The sequence below is a fragment of the Branchiostoma floridae genome, chromosome 3 (genome assembly GCF_000003815.2).
Source record: "Branchiostoma floridae strain S238N-H82 chromosome 3, Bfl_VNyyK, whole genome shotgun sequence".
NCBI lineage: Eukaryota > Metazoa > Chordata > Leptocardii > Amphioxiformes > Branchiostomatidae > Branchiostoma > Branchiostoma floridae.
The window spans coordinates 4,397,084-4,420,345 of record NC_049981.1 but is presented as its reverse complement, the minus strand read 5'-3'; the positions used below and the strand labels follow the sequence as shown (position 1 = coordinate 4,420,345).

The 23,262-nt window shown below is 41.6% G+C and overlaps 1 protein-coding gene across 1 annotated transcript in view; it reads right to left on the bottom strand.

The window, feature by feature from the left end:
- Positions 1–2,320: 2,320 nt before the first annotated feature.
- LOC118411128 (sushi, von Willebrand factor type A, EGF and pentraxin domain-containing protein 1-like) overlaps positions 2,321–23,262 on the bottom strand; it is a 22,582-nt gene continuing 1,640 nt past the window's right edge. Inside the window, exons 3-21 of the mRNA XM_035813170.1 lie at positions 22,996–23,172; positions 22,262–22,438; positions 21,442–21,618; positions 19,782–19,958; positions 18,549–18,725; positions 17,910–18,086; positions 17,178–17,354; positions 14,682–14,855; positions 13,989–14,162; positions 12,780–12,956; positions 12,120–12,236; positions 11,615–11,737; positions 10,787–11,091; positions 9,068–9,341; positions 8,421–8,576; positions 6,695–6,877; positions 5,434–5,613; positions 5,013–5,192; positions 2,321–3,177 (exon numbers count right to left, since the gene is read on the bottom strand). Of these exons, the coding sequence (XP_035669063.1) occupies positions 2,843–3,177; positions 5,013–5,192; positions 5,434–5,613; positions 6,695–6,877; positions 8,421–8,576; positions 9,068–9,341; positions 10,787–11,091; positions 11,615–11,737; positions 12,120–12,236; positions 12,780–12,956; positions 13,989–14,162; positions 14,682–14,855; positions 17,178–17,354; positions 17,910–18,086; positions 18,549–18,725; positions 19,782–19,958; positions 21,442–21,618; positions 22,262–22,438; positions 22,996–23,172 (3,617 nt within the window). The 3' untranslated portion in view covers positions 2,321–2,842. The remainder of the gene's footprint in view (positions 3,178–5,012; positions 5,193–5,433; positions 5,614–6,694; positions 6,878–8,420; positions 8,577–9,067; positions 9,342–10,786; positions 11,092–11,614; positions 11,738–12,119; positions 12,237–12,779; positions 12,957–13,988; positions 14,163–14,681; positions 14,856–17,177; positions 17,355–17,909; positions 18,087–18,548; positions 18,726–19,781; positions 19,959–21,441; positions 21,619–22,261; positions 22,439–22,995; positions 23,173–23,262) is intronic.

Sequence of the window (23,262 nt, the reverse complement as noted above, 5' to 3'; positions counted from 1 at the left end):
GTCGCTATCAAATGTAATAGAAAGAAGACCGAACGTTAATATCTTGCAAATGAAATCTAAAAAAAAATTCTGGCTATGATGAAATTTCAAAGAAGGAAGAAATATCTCACTTAATTTGAGACTGAAATTCGTATCAATGCTTTAGTTAATAGGGCCTTCACACGGAAATCGAATTAGCAGGAATCAAGCCGAACCAGCCGGAATGAAGTATTTGCAAACTTCGTGTCACATTCGGGGCCATTCGGGTAGGAATTCCAAATGGGCCTTAAATCCCCTTCACACGAATCAGCCGGAATGCCGTCAGAATGAAAATTCTTGTCTATTTCTGTGAATTCGTAGTGCATTCTAGACATTCTTACGGCATTCGAAATATTCTTCCGGCCACATTCTGGCAGAATTCGAGGTGGCTTGCCGTTTCGGTTCTCCATCGAATGAGATAAGAATGTTTCGAATAATGTTAGAATGCCGTAGAATGCGGTCAGACTGCAGTCAGAATAGTTAGAATACACTAAGAATCCACTACGAATGCCATTCGATATTTCTCCACTTAACATGTCAAAAACTTTCGAGCCAGCCGAACGGGGAAGAATATCTCGAATGCAGTAAGAATGTTTAGAATACAGTACGAATTGCGAGGAATTGCCACGAATAGAAAAAAACATTCATTCGGACGGCATTCCGGCTCATTCGTGCTCTCGTGTGAAGGGGGCTTTAAGGTGGACTCTCTCTGCACTTTGGGCACCGTTGCGGCACTGCGGGGTTCGTAGATGACTCAAGTAGTGGTGATACCTTTATAGGACGTTACGTACCTGTACAGTTGCCGTCATCTCCCCACCGAATGTAAGTGGGAAGACAGACACAGTCAAAACTGCCCGGCCGGTTCTTGCAGCGCTCATTCGGACCCGTGCACGGGGAGGTGGAACATTCATCAACATCTAATGAATAAAGGAACAGAACAAAATAATCAGATGTACATCTCCACGTTAAATGCGTGATAGAACATATGCAAATTCTGAATGGTAGAAACACACACATACATACACACACGTGTGCGCTCTCACACACACGCAACCACAAACAATACTTGAGGTTTAACAATGAAACACAACGTCCTTTAATTATTCTAAAAGCAAACATATCACGATGGGGTTTGAAAATCGTTGTATGATCGATCAAGATTTTAGAAGAAAAAACGTGCCGAATCGAATCGATTGCAGTATCTTTAAAACTCACCACTACACGTGAAGCCGTCCCCTGTGAAGCCTGGGTTACAGAAACACCGCGCTGCGCCGTTGGTGATGAGGACGCAGGACGCCAGGACTCCGCAGATGGGAGAGCAAACTGTTGGGGGAGACACGGACGCCGGCGATGTCGAAACCTGTGGAACTGTAGGCGTCCCAAGAGTAGCAGAAGGCGTCACATCGATAGTTGCCGATGTAGTTGGTGCAACGGATGATACAGGAGTTTGAATGCATGGGTCACACTAAATACTTTTCTTGATACTATTAATGTTGAATGTTAAAGATACTGACCTTGTATTTATCAAATATTGACATAACCAGATGCAGTTAACAAAAAGGGACCCCCGCGAGGGCCGCTTATGGTACCGTCCGAACGTTCGAACACGCGTTCGGATTCCCCCGAAAACAGCCCGGGGGCGCTCATACTTCAAGGAAACAGCAAAGTAAAGCTAAAAATCGACTTTTCTAGCCCAAAATGATTGTATGGCAGTTGACTGATGCCTTATAAGGCTAACTGCTTGCGAATTTCGCATTGTTACAACTGCGATTTGGCAGATACAGACATAAAACATTCATGTTTTACCATCGGTTAACGTTACGTACAGTGAAACATACTTTGACCCAGTTCTTGTATGGTAAGTAGTGTTTCGTCAGCTGCTGCCCACATCAGGATACCGGTTTTATGACGAGTTTTTAGCAGATTTACGTTCATTACGCCTTGGACCTTCGGAAATCAAGCGGGCCTTCTTGCAATATCTTTGATTTCGGTTGATATTTGTACAAAAAATGCCCCAAAGTCATCAAAAAACTATGTTTTTGCCCCAAAATAAAGCCTTACTGATGTTTAGCGGCAAAAGGCCCGGGCATATTAGATATCACAGAGATGTAATCTGTTACTCCAGAAAATATGACTCTGTTAGACAGTCATTTCATAGTGGGCACAGACCCATCTTAATATCATCACTATTTTTTACCAAAAAATCATTTTTAACCCAAAATATTCAGAATCCAGATTTTTTTGTCATCAAATTTTGAATATGAGTGAATTACGTCAACGGGCCAAATTTTGCTGAAAACTGATAGTTACTTCGAAAGTTACGGCCATATAACTGCTAGACTGGAGAATCTGCGGGTGTCACAGGCCTTAAACTGCCTGAGAGTGACTTTCGTGAGGTCTTCTACATCTATACATAAATAATGCACAAGTGGTCAGAAAAGGAGTGACAAACAGGTGTATGCATATTATAGACCCTATACTTACCTGTTTGACAAGTATCTCCTTCATACCCAGCCAAACATGCGCATTGGAAGTCATTGTCCCTGTCAGTGCAAGTTCCTCTATTTTTACACGGATTGGGAAGATTTCAACTTCTATAACAAGGTGTTTTATTTCGTAAAAGCGGAATAAATTCAGATGAATATTGGACAACCTAGTAATACTATTATTTATCAATACTACATTTAAACAATAAACAATATGATTCAATGCCAAAACGTAACAGTTCAACAAGTCTAACATTAACATTTAGAAATTCAGTACTTGTATATCTGCCAAACACTTCTTACGTGCGCATGTTGGGACAGTGTTGCTCCATGTTCCGTCAGCTTGGCACGTCACTTAAAGTCCGGACCTGAACCTGAACTGCTGGACCTGATTCCGGACCTGAACCTGAATATGAGTTTAGGTACGCACCACTAGTACGGTCTAATGGTGGTATGAGACTTTCAGAAAACTTACGTGTGCATGTTGGGACAGCACTACTCCATGTTCCGTCAGCTCGGCACCTACTGGTAGAACTGCCACTGAGTTGGTATCCCGTGTTACAGGTGAACGTGACCTCCTGCTGGGAGACGTACGGTCCGGCAGATGGATTCAGCGCTCCGTTAGTTGGGGCCGTCAACGCCTGGCATTGTATGCCTGAACCTGTACCAGAACCTGTAGAACCCATGAACATATTGAGAGGACTTATGTAAAGATACTCTATTGTGAAATAGTTCGCATTCGCTCATTGCAAAGAATAGAACAAATATCGTAATTTAATTTCAAGATAACATATGAATATACTTTGTTACAGCTTTCATTGTTTTCATGATAATGCATTCTTTAAAATATCAAATCTGGTTTTCCTTTAATCAAGCAACTTTACAAGTCTTACCTATTACAAGAGTTCATATTGAAAATAAGACAAAACTATGAACTCTACCTACACAACCTACATTTCTGTAGGTTGTGTAGGTACTACATCCTTTTTAAAGATTCATCGAGGCAAACCATTGACCTGCAGCTACATTTGTAGACCTCGAGCAAGATCGACTGAGGCTGTTTGATTATTCAAATGAAAATGTGAGTAATTGGTTGGCTGGCTGTTCCAGTTTTATAAGTTACATACGTGTTGATAGCCATTCATAGATCAGCTTTAGATCTTTATTTATCTATTTATTGGATTTGCAGCTAATATTGGGTGCCATCATCATCATCATATCGTTCCGTGCCAGTACTGCAGTCAAGCCACGGCCTTCTCGTAAGCTTCTAGTTGGTCCTGGTTGGAGGTGGTATGGCCTATTATGCCATACCTGTGACGTGAAAACGTTCGATACGGGTGTTCCGGACCGGATGATAACTTTCCGTACGGCCCGGGGTTATCACACGGGCTCCATTCGAATAAATCGAACATGTTTCGTGTGGGCCGAGTACGGCGCCATCGAAAGTTCGAATACCTGATTCGGACGTTGGAACATTACTGTTGCAACGCGTTTTTTTTCGAGGGCAACCAATTTGTTCAACTTCTGGCGCATTCAAAATGGCATCAAATAGTGGTTTTCTCAGGTGGGTATGACATAAATAAAATACAACACGGTGTATTCCGCATCACCCTCGGTCTCAGCCCTCCCGCGGGTCGGATCACCATCCGGCCTTCGGCCGTCGTGCGATCCAACCCGCGGTCGAGCTGATACCTCAGGTGATACGGAATACGCCGTGTTGTATTTTATATATACACAGGCCTTTGTAATGTGCCCCATAGTTTGGGTTGGGTGGCCACAACGACACTCAGCTGAGTTGGGTGCCAACACATATACATACATTTACAGTTCTCGTAGAATACACATTACTAACTTCAATGGTTGACGTATACTTCAAATGAAACAACAAGATTAAGCCTAAAGACAAACCGTCTTCAGTAGAACATAAGTTAAGCTTGATACGTAGGTTTGGAACTTGGGGGTCAGAGGTCTAGTCTACATACAGGTAACTATTATCAAGTAACGGATTAAAAGCTACAGTATAGATTGGTCTGAGTGGTGTAAGTGAATAACCGTTTTGTGGAGGAAATGTAGATTTCTAGGACAGAAAATACTTGTTTATTAATGCATAGTTGTCACGTCTTCTTCCTGCATAACTCCGAACCCAAAACATTGTATAAAAGGGATGTTTTAGTTGGATGATAAATTCCCTTTCATTAGTTCCACCTGATATGAAAAAGATGAGATTAAAGCTTGTGCATTACTGTTATCAAGATGCCTTAAATGTTCCACATTACAAGCGATTGTTGGACGTGTACATTTCTTTGTCCTGAGTGCTGAGGTCAGGCCTTTGCCTCTAGCAGATATTGGGTAATTGCAGTTTGAAATTCAATAACTATCGTTTTATAATTGTATCCGTTAGGATAGGAATACGATAGAAAGCAACACCAGTGTTTCTATATTGGATTTCAATTTACCTGAATCCAATGGTACGGTCTAATAGTGGTATGAGACCTTCAGAAAACTTACTTGTGCATATTGGGACATTACCACTCCATGTTCCGTCAGCTTGACATGTCAAAGTAGAGACTCCGTTCAGTTGGTATCCGGTGTCACACGTGAACGTGATCATGTCCGTGTAGAAGTTCGATCCGGTAGCGGGTGTCCGCACTCCGTTAGCGGTGGCCGTCAACACGGGGCATTGTCTTCCTAAAATTGGTAAACAGTCTTAAGTTAAACAGAACCTTTAAAGCTTCTAAGACCTGGACTCAAGTCAACATTTATGTAGTAGAACGTCTGAATAACTAATCATACTAGAAACAAAAAACAAAAAAAATTGAGGACCTTTGCTAGAATTAATCTTGCACGAAGCTTGTAACAAATGTCTAAGTTCATGGCAACATAACCGGCTAGGAATTGCTAGTATCACTTTTTGTGAAACTTTTCTTACGTCCGCATGTTGGGATAGTGTTGCTCCATGTTCCGTCAGCTCGGCAGGTCAAAGGGGAGACTCCGCTCAGTACGTATCCTGAGTTACAGGTGAACGTGATCGTGTTCGTGTAGAAGTTCGATCTGGTTGTGGGTGTCCGCATTCCGTTAGCTGGGGCCGTCAATGGCGGACACTCTCTGGCTGCAATGGGGGGCATTATTTTGATCAAAAACCTACTATATACTAATATAATGGTGTTTGGAGCAACATTTCGTTCAAATGGAAAGCAGCTTTAGTATCAGACATAAGACAGAATGCCCGTATGAACTTAGCATTTGACACTTTAAAAACACTAAGAAGACTAGTCAAAAGGTAGTAAGAACAGATGATAGAAGCCCAATAGCACACACAAATATGTTCGCCAGCAGAAAACGAGATGCTAGTGGCTTTTGTGGTAGCTATAAAGACATCCCATCAGCTTTTAAGTCCTTTGACTCCTACTCTTTAATGCCAAAAGAGAAAAGAAACTGTCATTTTCCCTTATTTTGCTGGATCATGTGGCGGTAATACATATTACCGAATTATGACTCGGACATGGAAACTTTAGCACTTTGTTTTGCGTACCATGGACATGATTGGCCATGATGCTGTTTCCCATATGCATGACCATGATAAATCAATGAGATACTGACAGAAATCTAACAAGCTTTCCAATTTTGAAATGATGCAGCGGAGTTGATAAATTAGCAACAATTGACCCATTGAACTAGTTAAACTGTAATATCCAACACACAATTTGGACTCACGTACCCAAATTTTCGACAGAACAGCACCAGTCTTTGTCAAAGAATGAACAATCCACTGCTGTCGTGACGTCACGTTATGCAAATAGAACACGTGACTCAGTAAGCAGTGGATCATAGGTTGCAGGACTCGAAGTCTATGGCGCCCACCGTCACAACAGCAGTGGGTTGTTCATTCCTTGACAAAGACTTGTCCTGTTCAGTCGAAAATTTGTAAAAAAGAATTTTTGTTGGATATTACAGTTTTACTAGACTAAGTTCAATAATGACTTCTACCAACACTGATGATCTTTCAAGTTTAACTTAACAACTGACCCATTTTGTGGATAGATTAAGTTTTTTTGTTACACAATGTTCTCTATCTTCATGTCTACCTTGTACCCCCTCCCCACAAGACCTGGAGGTCAAGGGAGTAGGTAGGTAGGTAATGTTGATGAGTAACGTGCATGTAGTTCGTGTTTAGTTACTGTCGACCTTACGTGTGCATGTTGGAACAGGGTTGCTCCATCTCTCGTCAGCTTGGCACGTCGTGGTAGCAGCGCCGATCAGAACGTATCCCGTGTTACAGGAGAAGGTGACCACCGTCTGGTTGGTGGCTACACCGGTTGGACTCAGTGCGCCGTTGATTGGGTTGGACAATGCCGGACATTGCAGCTGTCTGCCTGAAATTGCGTATTGGCTTTGGTAAGACCCTTAATTTATTGCATAAAACGTTGTTATCCGAGGGTATAACTTCTGAATGAAGTGGGTTTTTTTACATGTACGGTCTATGGATAAAACAATGTCTTCTTTTAGGTAAAGGCACTCTCATAGCATTCAAGGCCTTAGGGGCAGTGATTTAAATCTTGTCTGCTGTGTCTATGTCTACTGTCAGAGCTGTCTGTAGACGCCACGCATCAACTCATGATGCAAGCGAACGATTGATTGTGTCTATGACACATTTTTAGAGGCAAATTTCAAACCTTAAAGTTTGCTTCCACCACATTTTACCTCCAAAACCTAAGTCAAGTACCCATTTTTACACTTGGGGGGGGGGGGGGGGAGTCATGTTAATTGTTTTTCCGAGAGTACAAGATCATTGGCATGATACAATTTGAACCAAATTGACCTCTGGCTTACGGTTCAAACACCTTGAAGTTACACTTCACTACCTTTTATTTAACTTTTTTCGTAATCTTGCTAGGTTGAATAAATGGCCAGGTTTAGTATAAACTAGAATTTATGTGAAATAAAAATCCGACCATCACTAGACTAAACCTCCCCCCCCCCCCGCCCAACATTTTGGGGAGGGCATGTCAGATCTGGTAGCAGTGATCAGTAAAAAGAATAAAGAAATTCGTCCACTGTGGCTTATTGCATTTGCAAATGTAAAAGGCACACATTCTAAAACTCACCACATGTATCGCCCAAGTATCCACTGGCACATCGGCAGCGGAAGGAAGTAACCGTAGGAAAACATTGTCCTCCATTTTCACACATGTTAGGGCTGCAGTGATCAACAACTGTAAAATGTTATGGAAAAAATTAGCAATTGACTTATTGCTATCTTGTTGGCTAATACTAACACAACATCATATGTAGGAGACACGCTATACCGTATTGAAGTTAAACAATAGAAAATGATATGATATGTAGCAAACAACAATGATAGGAAAACATCACTGGACAAGTCAATCATATGCAACGATCAACCGCTAATGTATGGCGACCGAAGACAGTTCTTGCATGGATATTCAGTGTCCAGCACTAGACCTCCAATTAGCTCTGAAAAATCTCAAAGACTTCTGAGTGCGTCCAAGTGTTGGTTTTGTGAGATTTTCTAAAGGATGGTTCTTACTTTGATGTGGTTCTTTGGTTACCATTTTTATCCCGTCTTACGTACTACTAGGTACTGCTATGGAGACGTGCCTCAATAAGTTCACTGAACAATAATTCTAAAGGTTTTCATTTTTACAATGGAAACCAATTGCAATAGCAACGCAACTCGCGATAGTAGTAAAACTTGTAACAGGTCGTTTTGATTGCCACATTGCCAGTTTGCCAACGTCATTTCGATACAAAGTGAGTCGTTTCGTAACAAGGCATGAGTCGTTTCGCAACAAAACACAAGAAGTCGTTTCGCCACATTTAAATCTCATTTCTCTAGATGTCCCAATTTCAACTTGTGCATTATCCTACCTATGCAAATGGGAGTATTGGTATTACTCCAGGTTCCGGTCGTGCCGGTTCTCTGGCATGTGATGGAGGTGGTACCGACCAGTGTGTGACCGTCAGAACAGCTGTAATCCACGCTTCCACCCTCGTATAACGTGCCTTGCCAGGTACCAGATGCTGGTGCACGTGGTTCTCCACAGTAAACACCTAGGATGACAAATTACCAATGCTTATCAATTAGCTGAAGTGTTCATACACTGACGTTTAAATAGTTACAACCTCCCTACACCAAAAAGTCAGTGACAACGTCCCTGCAAAAACATGAAAATGTGTTGTAGTACTAGTATATAGTACATAATGGGTTATAGTATATAATGCATGTGCCTAAATTATTGAGTAGCTTAGTGTTTAAGTGTGAAGAAATAGCTTACTCTATATTCTACAATGATTGCTTTTAGCTGTGTGTATTTTTGTTATCTACATAATTCCTTAATGTAAATCTTATGGTGGTAGTAATTACAAAAATGTACTTGGGTATAGCAATAGTAATAAGTAACTAGCTTAAACAGTTTACAATGTTCTGTAATTAATGATTATAAGATATCATAAGATGCATATGAAGAAATCATAACAAAAAAAACTACCTGAGTGCACCTGTGTACATGTTTATACGACGTAGACAATTTGCGAACACTTACCTCTGCAAAACCATCCCTTCAACGATCTGATAGCCCGGGTGCGAGACGCTTGATCCGTAACTTGGAAAACCTTTCCGTCATTTTCGGCTATTTGCTGCAGCGTGGCCCTGTCTATTCTATCTCCTATGCCGACGGCAAATACCGTTATGCCCTGGTGTCTGGAAGCAGTGGAGGCGTAAGTGATGGGGTCAATGGACACGCCATCTGTGACGACTATCATCGCATCGGGACGGTTTTCACGGTTTCCATTATCAATATCAGTTGAAAAGGAGATCTGCGACAAGAAATAAGATTTGTCATTTGTCAGACATGGCATAAACATCAATATTACTTTGATGTACCTTTCATTAGACTTAGGCTTAGGTCCCAATTGCAAAAAGGGGCCCTGTCGGGCAGTTCGCCGGCTGTTTTCTGACACTTTTGGGCGTGACCCCTGCGAGGACCCGTGGGATACCTTGTGGCCTTAAAATGAAACCGGGACACGGTAACAAATAGATGCAGAGACTTAGCCGTAGGAAACATCGAGAAGTACCCCCAGTTTCCAGCAGTCCACCCAGACGCATTGGTTTCGGAGTCCGGCAGGGGGTACATCCCTGACGACCTTAGCCTAAAGCCCCGGTCACAAAGCGCGTACGATTCCTTGCGATGCGCGGCCGCGGTATAAGCGTAGTGCGTAGTAAGTCGGGGGAGAATCGGAAGCAATAGTTTAAATATATAAAGTCGAGGTCACAAAGCGCGTAGTGCATCGTACGATGAGGTCATAAGAGCGTACCTGCGTCAATCGCAGTAAATCATAGTAAATCGGGGAGCATTCTATGACCAAAAAAAGAGCTGAAATGGATTTTGAACATGTTCAAAATTTCGATATCGTCGTAAGGTTTCATTTGCCCCCATAGCAGACTTCATTACGGCAATTTTTGTCTACTGGTAAGGTTATAGATTTATGAATCTTTAGCGTGTTGTAATGCTTTCAGTTTTCCCTGATATTGTCGATATTAACTAAAAGGGAAAATATATCAATCGCAACTGCCACAGTCGCAACCAGAGAACAGCGCGCCACGCACAGGTGATGCAGACAATTGTTTGATCGCTTCGTGCACGTGAGTTTAAATTAGATCAATTCTCAGCTCTCGTCGGTATTGGGTCACTTTACCATAGTCGTAATAACCATGGGGACAACTCGAACATAAAGGCAGGCTCTATGAGTCAGAAATATATATGATATAATGCTTATGATATGATTTTTGTATGATGGCACCTTTTTGTTGATAGCATATCATGATACGATCTTCGAAAGAGCCTGACACGTAGAGTCGGCAAGCAGGCCGAGATAACCATACCAGTACTCGCGCTTGATTTGAACTTTTGCTTGTAATACTCTTGCTGTCATAGTCTTTTTTAATGTATTTTTACAGTTAAAGATATTATAGGAAGGTATTCAACAGCTATGTCCACATTTTCTTGGTTAAAGAAGCACAAAAGCTGTCAGACGGCTATACAGAAGAGACACAAGTGAAAAATCGTGCGACGCTGGAAAAATCTTGAACATCATCCGATGCGTTGCGATGGCTGATTTTGCTTACGATTTTGCTGCGATTTACTGCGCTCATCGTACGATATGCGGAATATGCCATCGCAAGAAATCCTATGCGCTTTGTGACCGGGGCTTAACAGAGCAATTTATCAACCATATCAAGCATATCAAAATGCTATTCGAACCTGTCGTGCATAGTGGATTGCTCTTCCCGTGTAGGTGCCTCCACCGAGATATTCGATGTTGTCCACAGCATTGAGGATAGCAGCCTTGGTTTTGTGCTGGTTCAGATTAAAAGTCGTGTTCTGGGTGTCATCGTACTGCACCAACCCTATGTGGGTGACACCGACGCTGTCTATCAGCTCGTCGATGGTCTGTCTGGTGAAGCTCTTGACCTCCTCGAATGTCTGCCTTTCGTTGCCCAGATCAGCGCTGTCCAGGAGGAAGACGATGTCCCAGCCTTGCAGGTCCAGGCGATCGCATGGAAGTGCTAACACCGAAAAGGTCACAGAAGCGTCGATGGAGGTTAAAGTGCACTCTCACTACACCTGCGTCAAGCTTACGTCACCGCGGGCTTCGAAAGATACTCAACGAATTTCAGAGATAAAGAACTAATCATCTTACTCGTGTTTTTTCGTCTTCTAAGTCATACTTTAGCGTATTCCGCAATATTTAGATTATAAAGAAATCGGAACAAAACAAAACAAAAACAGTGACGCAGTGAACGAACCCCGCAAGCTTGACGCAAGTGCAGTAAGATACCACCTTTTGATACACCAAAAAGTAGTCACTTAGTTCTAAATTGATATACGGTGAATGTTAGCTCTTGCCTCTAACTTAAACAACAGGAACTAATTGACTCATTTGCATCAATTTCGTCTTGACTTCGGAAAGCAGAAGATAGAGACAGTTGGGAAAAGATTATTAACAGAGTAGTGAACAAATGAGATGACATAGAATGGTATTAAGAACAGCACACGGTACGGTAGTATATGATATTTCTAATGAAATACCTGTACAAGTGAATCCATTTCCGATGTAGCCCTCCGTGCAGTTACACGTATATGACCCTGGTAGGTTGGTGCATACAGCAAACTGGTGGCATGGCCCTGGTACGGAAGCACACTCGTTGATATCTGTTATAAACCAGTGAAAAGAACACACAAGCGGTATGTCAACTTGGTCGAAACCTTAAGTTTATGAACATAAACAGATACGCTAATCATCTTTGGGTATAATATATTGGTGAATTTAGTTTTGTATGGCTGTTTACTTGTCACTAAATTTATGTAATGACACTTGGCTTTGTGTCTGAAAGACAGTAGTGGTAGCTCTCTCCATCCCATTCGATCATGTAGCTGTATGGACGGTTACTGTATGAATTCCAGGTTATAGCAATGAGTTCATTGATCACCGTATTAGAACCTAGTACCGAATATTTAAATTACAAACGAGTTATGAAATGTACTCCAAGAATCAAAGTTAATACTTCACAGTTTGTTGATGACTTCAACCAACCTGCGCAGGTGAATCCATCTCCAGCATATCCACTGAAACAGGTACACTGGAACGAGCCGATAGTGTTTGTGCATGTAGCCAGACTATGACACCTATTCCGTGCACACTCATTGATATCTGTGTACAATGAAATGAAGAAGAAAAAATAATTACTTCCTTACTTATATACAAAGACAAATGTACGGTATACTACCAGAAAACAATGTCAAAGAAATATAAAGTATGAAAAGAGAATATATCTGGCTTCTTTTTTAAGTCCTATAAATAAATATTTCTTCGAAGTAAATACGTACATAATGATACATGGGCTATGTTGCAATTCAAATAGCAGTTAGGATGTATATCAATTAAGTGAATTGTTTCGAATTCTTACCATGTCTTAGACTGATAGTTGATGAAGGAAGTTTCGTCTTCCAAAGAGAGCTCGAGTGCACTAATAAATTATAGTGCGTAAGATATTTTGCCCATGATTACATCACGATTAGATAACCTATATCTGTTGTTTTAAGAAAAAAGAATATTTGATAATATGCAGTCAACAGACGATGGCTTTAAACTTACAATTTGAAACCACCATCCGTCGGCTTCATATCCCTGAATACCCTTTTTTTAAACGCAACGGATATAGGTTACCGGCGGTTAAAAGTGCACCAGAGTTACCTGTACAACTTGGGATAGCCTCGCTCCATGTACGGTCAGCTCTACAAGTGGCAGCGTTTTCTCCGTTCAGCTCGAAACCCTGGTTACAAGTAAACGTCACCACGTCCTGATACGTATTGCGGTTGGGAGGATTGATCACCCCATTTGCCAGACTTGTCAGTTGCGGACACCGTACAGCTGCAATAGCAAAATAGCCTCGCTTAGATAAATGGTAAGCGTAATGTTGAATCTCTACCTTTCATATGTTGAGGTTTGACGTTTGAAGCTTATGTCTGAAACACCCTCTTAGGCTTATGTCACATTTCCAGACCGGGGCCCGGCCGGAATGTTTAAAGAAACGAAAAATTAGAATGTAGACCTAAAAATTTTCATAAATTATGGCCACGACTATAGCATTCTTTTCCCTCCGGAAAGGTGCACGGCCGGGGCCCTGTTTGGAAATGTGACCTAAGCCATATACGGGGCCGCCGGCTTTACAGATAGAGATAGAACTTTATTGCACGACGTTTGTACATGGTACAATGTATGGCAACAACTATTACACAAAGTACAAAATAGATGTATAGAATAAGACTTAACATCCTTTACAATGCAATGTCTTACAGCATGTTCGACCTAGCGCCGTCCCTAGAGATTGCTAGAATCGACCTCGCCGGAGGCTCACGGATTCGGCCACGGAATTTGATCCAGATGGCCTAGTATAGGGGTTGCGCTACCACTTACGCCATGGGGACAAGTGGCGACATGGCCATATGGGCAGGGTCTTCTGATGATTTTTTGCTACGCTTCCCTCTTTCACTCAGTTTTGTTATAATGGATATGAATTTATATAATTTATATGAATTTAGACAAACCTTTGATCGTAAAACCTATCTGTTCCTACATTTTCAGTATCACAAAGAAGGGAGAAGAAATCGAACTCACTTAGTAGAATATGATTCTTGTGTTGCTGACATTGGAAATATCTTATGTATCTGTCAACTATCGTTCTGTTTCGACCTGTACGTAACCCAGTGGGTATATATGTACGATAAAAGTCTTCATTCATTATATTTCATGTTGTCTTGTGCTCCAATGTACGTGTACGTGATATTTTGAATCATACAGAAAAATATTTTTTTTTATTCACACGCTGGTATTAGTCAGAATGCCATCCATATAAGCAAAGCAGGATGGATTAATGAGGCTACAAAATAAAATTATCTTTACGTATGCATGGAGCAACGGGATCACTCCAGGTACGGTCGGACTGACAGGTAGCACTGGCGGCGCCGACCCTTTCGTAACCCAGGTTACAGGTGAACGTAACAACAGTCTGATAGGAGGTCGCTCCGGTACTTAGAAATCCTTTATCTGGAGCGCTTAGTATCGGACATTGTACGGCTGAAACGACAAAAAATATTGCGGAAAAATGTAATGCCAATGTTTAGTTGACAGAATTTAGAATATTCTCCATGTACAGATTTTGATAAAAATCTCTGTATCTGTACATATTGCAGTATTCTTACTACATGTTCAGTTAAGATAGTTCGTCCATGACAGAATTAACACCATTAGATGGACTATAACAACGCATATTATGCAATTATCTACCACAATGTTATACACTTCCCGGCACATTCGACAAATTGCTGACGTCACTTATCCGAAAGATCACGTGTCAGTAAAATCACGCATTTGTAACTCTCACGAGTTTCGTTCTAAATGGAGTGGTCATCAGTATAGATGTTGAAGAGGGCGACAGTGGTCGTTGAAAATTTGATCCGTGTATTCCTTTGCGTTGAAAGAAGGTTTAGCATTGTACTATGATTACTAACTACACAGATAAGCTTTTAACAATTATAATTTACAATAGGTGCATAACCTAATTATTGCAACATATATGCTATAACGTCATCTTACGGCTACATGTTGGGACGTGGCTCCATGCCCCGTTAGCTTGGCACGTCACAACGGCGGCGGCGCTCAGTACGTATCCCGGGATGCAGCTGAACGTCACCCGGTCTTGGTACGATGTCAACCCGGCAGGAGTAAGCGCTCCGTTCACTGGGGCCGATAACAACGGACACTGCACGACTGGAAAACATAGAATGATATTATGAAGAAAACGTGCGGGTTTTCAAAAGAGAACTGGCAAAGTTTTCTTTTATATATATACAATGACAACTGAAACCCCATTTAGGCTTAGGTCCCAATTGGAAAAGGGGCCCTACCGGGCAATTCAAGTTATTTTAAACTTATGGGCGTGACCACTACGTGGCACCGTAGAACACCTTGCGGCTCCTGAGGTATTTTTTGGGGACCGAGCGGGCACCGGGGTGAACTTGATCCGGACTTAAAAACGAATCCGGGTCTCGAAAACAAGCAGACGACAAAATCTGCCCGTGAGGAACACCGAGGGTTGCCCTTAGTATTCGGCAGTCCACCGGGACAAATTGGTAGTTTCGGGGCCTAACCTGGGCTACATCTCTGACGGGCACCGGTGAAATTAGGACATAAGCCTTACCCAAAGCTGGACATGGTTCCCGACCACCAGCCGACAGCAGCCGACCTAGCCCCCAAAACATTCCAAGCTAAGGTCGAGGAAAGATCGGGAGGCTATGTGTAACCTTGGCTTTAGATGGGGAAAGAGCTGGAACAAGCCAATATGGTTTCGATTCTGTCCTCAGCTCGGTTTCTGTTGTAATTTGTAAATTTTGCATAATACATGTAACTAGAAAGGCCGACATTTGCTTGAGAGCAAATACAGCATATTTCAGCCATCTCCCTCATGCAACAATAGGCCTTGAGGTCGTTGACCCCTTTGGCCATTGGAAAATGACCAAAAAATCCCAAACATATCATTTTAAAGTGGTCCATGCCAAAAATTATACATGGGTCATTTGAATAGATATCTAGAGCACCCCTTTACCAATTTACGGGTCATTAGGTTGTAAATCGAGGGAACAGGAGCAAAAAATGTCCAAATTTTGTCAAAAAAATGGCCATAAAATCTCAAAATTAAGCATTTTGTTGTACCGTATGGGAAAACTTTTATTGAATTTATGTGCACATAATTGAAGGGCACATTTATACCAAATTTCAGATCATTTGGTTGTAAAACGAGGCTACAGGAGCCAAAAATGTCCTTTTTTGGTCAAAAAAATGGCCAAAAATCGCAAAATTAAGTATTTTGTTGTACCGTATGGGAAAACTTTTATTGAATTTATGTGCACATAATTGAAGGGCACTTTTATACCAAATTTCAGATCATTTGGTTGTAAAACGAGGCTACAGGAGCCAAAAATGTCCTTTTTTGGTCAAAAAATGACCAAAAATCGCAAAATTAAGCATTTTGTTGTACCGTATGGGAAAACCTTTATTGAATTTATGTGCACATAATTAAAGGGCACTTTTATACCAAATTTCAGATCATTTGGTTGTAAAACGAGGCTACAGGAGCCAAAAATGTCCTTTTTTGGTAAAAAAATGGCCAAAAATCGCAAAATTAAGCATTCTGTTGTACCGTATGCCAAATCTGTTATTGAATCTAGGTGAGCATATGATCAAGGCACCTCTCTACCAAATTTCATGTCATTCGACTGTAATACCAGGGTACAGGAGCCCGAAATATACATAAAAATTGACAAAAACCTCAATAAAATCATTTTAAAGGAAGACATGAAAAAAATGAAAAAAACACCTGGGGGTATTGGCTTAGTCTACCTTTGTGCCAAATTTCAAGTCAATCGGTTAAAAAATGGCGGAGTTGATTCGATTTGAAGATTTGACAGGAGAAAGAAAGAAAGAAAGAAACATTACGAATACAATATATTTCACCATACCTATGGTATGGCTGAAATATAACTAAAAAAACTTCGGATTCGAACCCGGGTTGATCCAGCAACAAAAGCGTACAAATCAGATGTTAGTACTCTGACGATTTGGCCACTAGGCGCATAGCTACAATCGGGGGCTTTTAACAAGTATACACATGTATTGCAACAGGTCCGTTCATAATTTCCAAGATTCCAAGGTCCAATTTTCTGAAGATAAATATTTTCGTGTGAAAAGTTAGCGATGTCGTTCGTTCCATAGCGGGCAACTTCTTCCTAGAGCGCCTGCTTGGTTTGCTTGAAGGCATGGCCGATTGGCTGACGCCCGAGATTTTCGCTGCCGAGTTCCATTTTGTGTCCTGTGCGTTGATAGGTTCACTTCCGACGTATCCCCGAGAAAGTCAGATTTTAGCCAATCAAAAAGCTGGAAACGTAGACTGCATGTTAAATCTTCCATTTTTTCTGAGTTTTGATTGGTCTGGTTGGAATATGCAAATATCTGTAGAGATGCTATATGTTTCTCCTTCGGGAAACATAATAAGTCATTCACTAGCATGGCTACATTAGTAATTTTCAGACGTACCTGTACATGTCGGAACAGATGCACTCCAGGTTTGGTCAGATTGGCAGGTAGTACTGGAGGCCCCGTTCAGCTGGTAGCCCGTGTTACAAGTAAACCCCACTATGTCCCGATATGAAGTGCGGCCGGGTGGATCCACTGCTCCGTTCGTTGGAGCCATCAATGCCGGACATTGGACAGCTAGATTAACAAGATTAAGGCAATGCTAAAAAGTTTTCTGTACAGACTTGAGATCACCACAAGACATGACTCTTTGGCCATTCAGACGTTTGGGTTACACTTGGAATATGAAAGCAGCTTCTACCAGGAAAATGTTAAGAAATTGACCAAATGCACACACCAGAGGAGTTAACAGCCACCCATAGAATACATTTGGCGACATAACTAACCGGCTATTGAGCCTGGTAGACGCTAGACTAACGTTATAATTATCAGAGGAACGATCATGAAGAAAGTTGTTTCAAAGATGTATAGTTCTATCTTTCAGCATGGACCTAATCTCTACGTCTACGCAGATCTACTTGGGGGCAAAACACAGTAGGGGCATCTTCGCCGGGTAGTTTTAATAAACACTTACGGATAGAATGCCCCTGGGGATTGCGTTTTGCCCTCTGTATACTGGCAAGTGTCCTTTTTGGGAAAGTTGTAGAACAATTGGATTGCTGTTCTGCAATGACTTGGCCATCTAATTTTCTCGGATTTTCAACGTTCAGTTTCAAAAAGAATTCAACTCACGTGTGCATGTCGCAACTGTAGCACTCCATGCTCCATCAGCTTGGCACGTCACGCTTGAGGCTCCGTTTCGCTGGTATCCAGTGTTACAGGTGACCGTCACCACGACAGGGTAGGAGTTCGCTCCGGTCGGATTCAGCGCTCCGTTAGTTGGGGTCGTCAACGTCGGGCATGTTACAACTGAAGAGACACAAAATTGTATTTTTCAATTGTATCCAGTTTTACCACATTTGTGGAAGGATTGGCATAAAAGATGACAACCTAGAGATTAGACTGTAAGGATGGATCTAGGAAGGGCCCCTACTCTTTTAGATCAGTGCTGTGGGTTCTTTAACTTGCCGGAGGTGTGACACCCACCCCCCGAACACGGGACCTCCATTTAACTTCCTTACCGAGGGAAGGCCATAGACGAAACTAGGTACAATTTTTTTTTTTTACCTGAGTGAAGTAAAAAAAAAAGTCGTGTCAAGTGCCTTTCCCAAGGGCACAAGATTGGTGACATGGCAGGTTTCGAATCTCCTTGGCCTGAGACAAAAGTACTGTCGACTACGCCACACGGCCATATCAACAAGTTGTTAAAAATTGTATCTATAAAATCATATTTACGGCATATTCGCGGTATTAATCATTCTATGTCCGCACCTATACATGTTGGAATCGCATTATTCCATGATCCGTCGGCTCGACACGTCAGAGTGGAGACTCCGCTCAGTCGGTATCCGGTGTCACAGTTGAATTTGACCACATTGTTGTAGGAGTTCGCTCCGGCAGGACTCACAGCTCCGTTCGCTGGGTCTGACAATACCGGGCACTGCACAACTAGACGCACAGAATGAAATCAATTTAGAAAAGACAACAAAATGGATTAAGATTTTTGCATATTTCGACTACGTGTTCATTCACTCACTCACTCACTCACTCACTCACTCACTCACTCACTCGTTCATTAACTCTCACTCGGTCACTCAATCTCGCGCACTCACTTATTACTCACTCATCCGCTTACCCAGTATAATAATAATAATGGTTTATTCAAAAGTCAGACGTCACAGTTGCCACCTTGCAGCCAACGGCTGAATTGCGTGGTAAACTACACAAGATAAAAATGTCAAGATACACTGATTAAAATATACTGGTCTAAATACACAAGTTAAAATCGTCGGTCAACGACGTTTACAGTTGATACAGTTTCGGGGTATATTTAAATCACAGATGTTCATAGAATATCATACATATATATAGGATATTATCATACATATATAAAACAGTTCAAAACACAACGAGTAGCGAACACAGCGAAGGCAATTAAGCGTTCAGAAGTCTAGTCATGTGAGGAACAGCGCTGGATCTATATCTATCAGTCTTACAGTGTATAATGTCTAGTTTCTGTGATGATCGTGTCGACCTTCCACTTATTTCCCCCCGAGAAGAAGGGAGAAGGTGTCTGAATTGCTCAGATGACTGCAGTGATCTGGCGAACTTCATCGTTAAGGCTTCGCGACGGTCTTCGAGTGTGGGTAGGTCTAGTAAGTCACGTGCCTTGGTGTAGGACGTAAAGTCAGGGCCTAAAATGATTCTGCAGGCACGTCTTTGAACGTGGTATCTCACTGCACTAGGGGCCCGGTGCGGCACTATGGAGTTCTATCACTGCCACACTGTTTTGTTATTTTCGCCGATTAAAAAAAAAACTTAGACATTGCTTAATGCGTAAAAATATGACTAAGAAGACAATAGAATACGCATGACGTAAGAAAATTCATTATTCATCTCTGAAATTCGTTGAGTTATCTTTCGAACCCGCACCGGTACCCCAAGTACAGTGAAATACCACCTTAAATGATGAGGCGAAAGATTGAATATGATTCGTGCATATACCTCTGCAAGTCGGAGTAGTTGCACTCCATGTTTGGTCAGCCAGGCAAGTAGCACTAGTCGCACCGTCTGATTCGTAACCTGTGTTGCAGAGGAACCGCACCACGTCCCAGTATGAGGTTGCTCCAGTCTGACTCAATGCGCCATTTACAGGGGCTGTCAATGGTGGACACTGAACGGCTGGATTAAAAAGTTTTGAATAAGTCAATGGAAAGTATAACGTAGAAAGGAATTGTTCTGTCACTGTCAGTGTTACTGTACACGCCAAGCTGAGGTTCATCTACGTTTTTTTTAATGTGTTGTTTTTAGGCATTTTTTCGGATTTCTATTTTGTCTATTTTCTCCATGTCCACCGGCCGAATTTCCGCTTGGAGTGTAATTGCTCAAAATGACCTCGTATCCAGGTATATACATCCAGAGATTTTTTCAGTCTTTGGCGGATACAGACAGATCCGATGCCGAATCCGAATAAAATTTCCATGTAGCCGAACGCTTTACCAGTTACGCCACACACAACGCCACAATCTAGATCTAGGGCTCGCCGCGCCCCCGACGTTGTACCTTCGAGGAAGGCACTTTACACGACCTTCCTCACTTTACCTAGGTGTAAAATTGTGTACCTGACTTCGGTCCGTGAGGTAAAAGAAAAAAGACTACTAGTACCGTTGCCTTCTGTGTGTACTGTGTATGTGGCACTGTAAGTATAAGTTGCAAACTTGAGTGCAGTGCCACATTGTCCTCGTCTGTCCAAAAGCAAATAGAAAAAGAAATTTATGTAGTAGTTTCAAATAAAAGTCGACTTGCGTCTGCATGTTGGTAATGTGGCACTCCATGTGCGATCTGCCTGGCACGTGATGCTGGATACCCCATCTAGTACGTATCCCGCGTTACAGTTGATCGTAACCGTATTCTGGTATGAGTTCGCCCCGGTAGGATTCCATGCACCATTGACAAGGGCAGTCAGCGTTGGACATGTAACAGCTAAAAAGGAAAGTATCTTGGTCAAACCATTTACCATTATCAACCAAAATACCTTAGAGCATTATCATGGATAGTAAAGACATCTTATCGCATGGGACAGACCAACTAGAAAAGCAAACAGTCAAAAAGCTACTTTTACCCTGTTGTATACATGTATGTAATGTCCACAAAGCTGTAACTTAACATTGTAATTGACATATTACAATTATCACATTTCAATTGTCGTGTTGCCTTATTTCTAATTATATGATAACTGCCAGGTCTTAACAATTCTTCGTGTGAAATTTGCAAAGTTTAGCCTCAGTAACAGTTTAGAAGAACATATATGATGTGCAGTGGTGGATTGGATTTTAAAGTAATGTAAAACCTTCTTTGTTAACGTTCCGAAAATGTTAGGTATATAACAATTTACGAAATTCAAGTGACATTCTTTGTTATAGTGAATATTTCAAGAAGTAACCGCCAGCCAAATTGAAGTATTAACGACAATTTCGTACTCTTCTATATATATATAGTGATGTTCCTTTCTCATATTATAAGTGCGTGGATATTTTATTTGTTTAGTGTCAAATGCCATATTAGTTTTGTTGGAATCATCTTTTGTTGGAGTCACTATTTGGTTAGTTTATTACACTTTGATGGAAATTGTTGTTCGCATACACCAAATTCAAAGCCGACATACGTGTGCATGTTGGAACAGCGTTACTCCATATTCCGTCATCTTGGCACCTCGTGGTTTCAGCGCCTGTCCGTATGTATCCAGTGTTACAGCTAAACATGACCACGGTGTTGTAGGAGGTAGTCCCCGTAGGAGTTAGCGCTCCGTTTGTTGGAGGAGTCAATGCCGGACATTGTACAACTAAAACAGAGAATGATATTAGGAAAAGATTAGAATGGAATGTATGAATGAAATACCTTATCACGAGTCGGTACTATTTCAAGAAAGCATAATAATTGTAAAGCAGATGTACAATCTACAATGACTTATGTATGATGTTTGCTCATATATTGTATAGATTCAACATCTAGCTTCGTACGGTAACTGTACGAGGGGTGACCAATAAGTTGAGACTCAAAAAAGGTACACAACGCAAGTTTAAGAGCATAAGTATATAGCTTAGAGACTTGTCTATCAAATGATTATGATCATTGTTTTGCAGGGGACACCCAGTAACATAAGGTGAGGTGAGAGAAAAGAAAGAAAAAAATGGACAATTCAGCTGTCACCCGTGGTGTGTGTATCAATTTGCTATGTTTAAAGTTAGATATCCACTTCTTTCTAATCGGAATACAAACTTCAAGGGAATCCTCATCGTACATGCTGACAATGTCTTCGAAGATTTCATGGCATGGAGAACTAGACCCCAAAAGCTCACTCTTTTTTTCCTTTCATTCCTTACCTACTGATTTTCAAAATGACGTAGACCGGGAAGTAATGATCACAATGCGTTCTTTTTTGTTGTAAATTATAACTGTATTCACTACACATCATTTTGATGTACCTGTGCATGTCGGAACAGATGCATTCCATGTTCCGTCAGCTTGGCAGGTAGCACTAGAGTCACCGTTTAGCTGGTAGCCCTGGTCGCAAGTAAACTGGACGTCGTCTTGGTACGATGCAGAACCGGTTGTATTCACTGCTCCGTTCGTTGGGGCCGTCCGAGCCGAGCACGTTACAGCTGAGGTAACAAGAATGTCAATAAAAGTTGATGGTTACAGAGATACAAGGCACAGAATAATGTAATGATGATGATTGTGTCCTGTACTCTGCATGTAGCTCAACACAGAATGTCTACTGTTTTGCTTTTTCTGCTTTCAGACAGAGGGGGGTAATTTGGCCCTGCACTTACGTGCATTGTTAGTAACTAATATAACACATAAATAAAAAAGACAGACATGTAGAAGGTAAAGGCTGCATAATGCCGTAGGAAAACATGAGCAGTGGATTACTACATGCACCGACCCAATCCCATTCTTTCCAGAGCCTTCTAAACCCCAAACATGTAGTATACAGTCAAATCTGCCCAAATCAACTCTACACAAGGTGCATTAAGCACCACTTTCTGTTTTTTGAAAACAATATTCACATTGGGCCAAGTCTCTAGTAAAACCTTGTTCGCTGAGTTTCTTCTTTGGACGTTTTGACTGTACTAAGATTCTATGATTGCTTGTACGTTGAGTAACTGTGTTGGCTGTGTTGGTTAATGCTATCTTAAAAATGTTGAAATTATCATACGTTGACATGTTGGAACGTTATCACTCCATGTTAGATCAGCCTGGCACGTTGCACTGGAGGCGCCGACCAGTTGGTAGCCTGAGTTACAGGTGAAGGTGACGGTGGTTTGGAAGGAGTTCACTCCGACATTATCCCGTTGTCCATTCGCAGGGGCCGCCAGACTCGGACATTGTCCAACTAGAATCGTGGAATACGATTATCCAAAATCAGTGCGACTGATGGATGAGCAATGCAGAGAAACACTAAACATTGAAAGAGGGGGGGGGG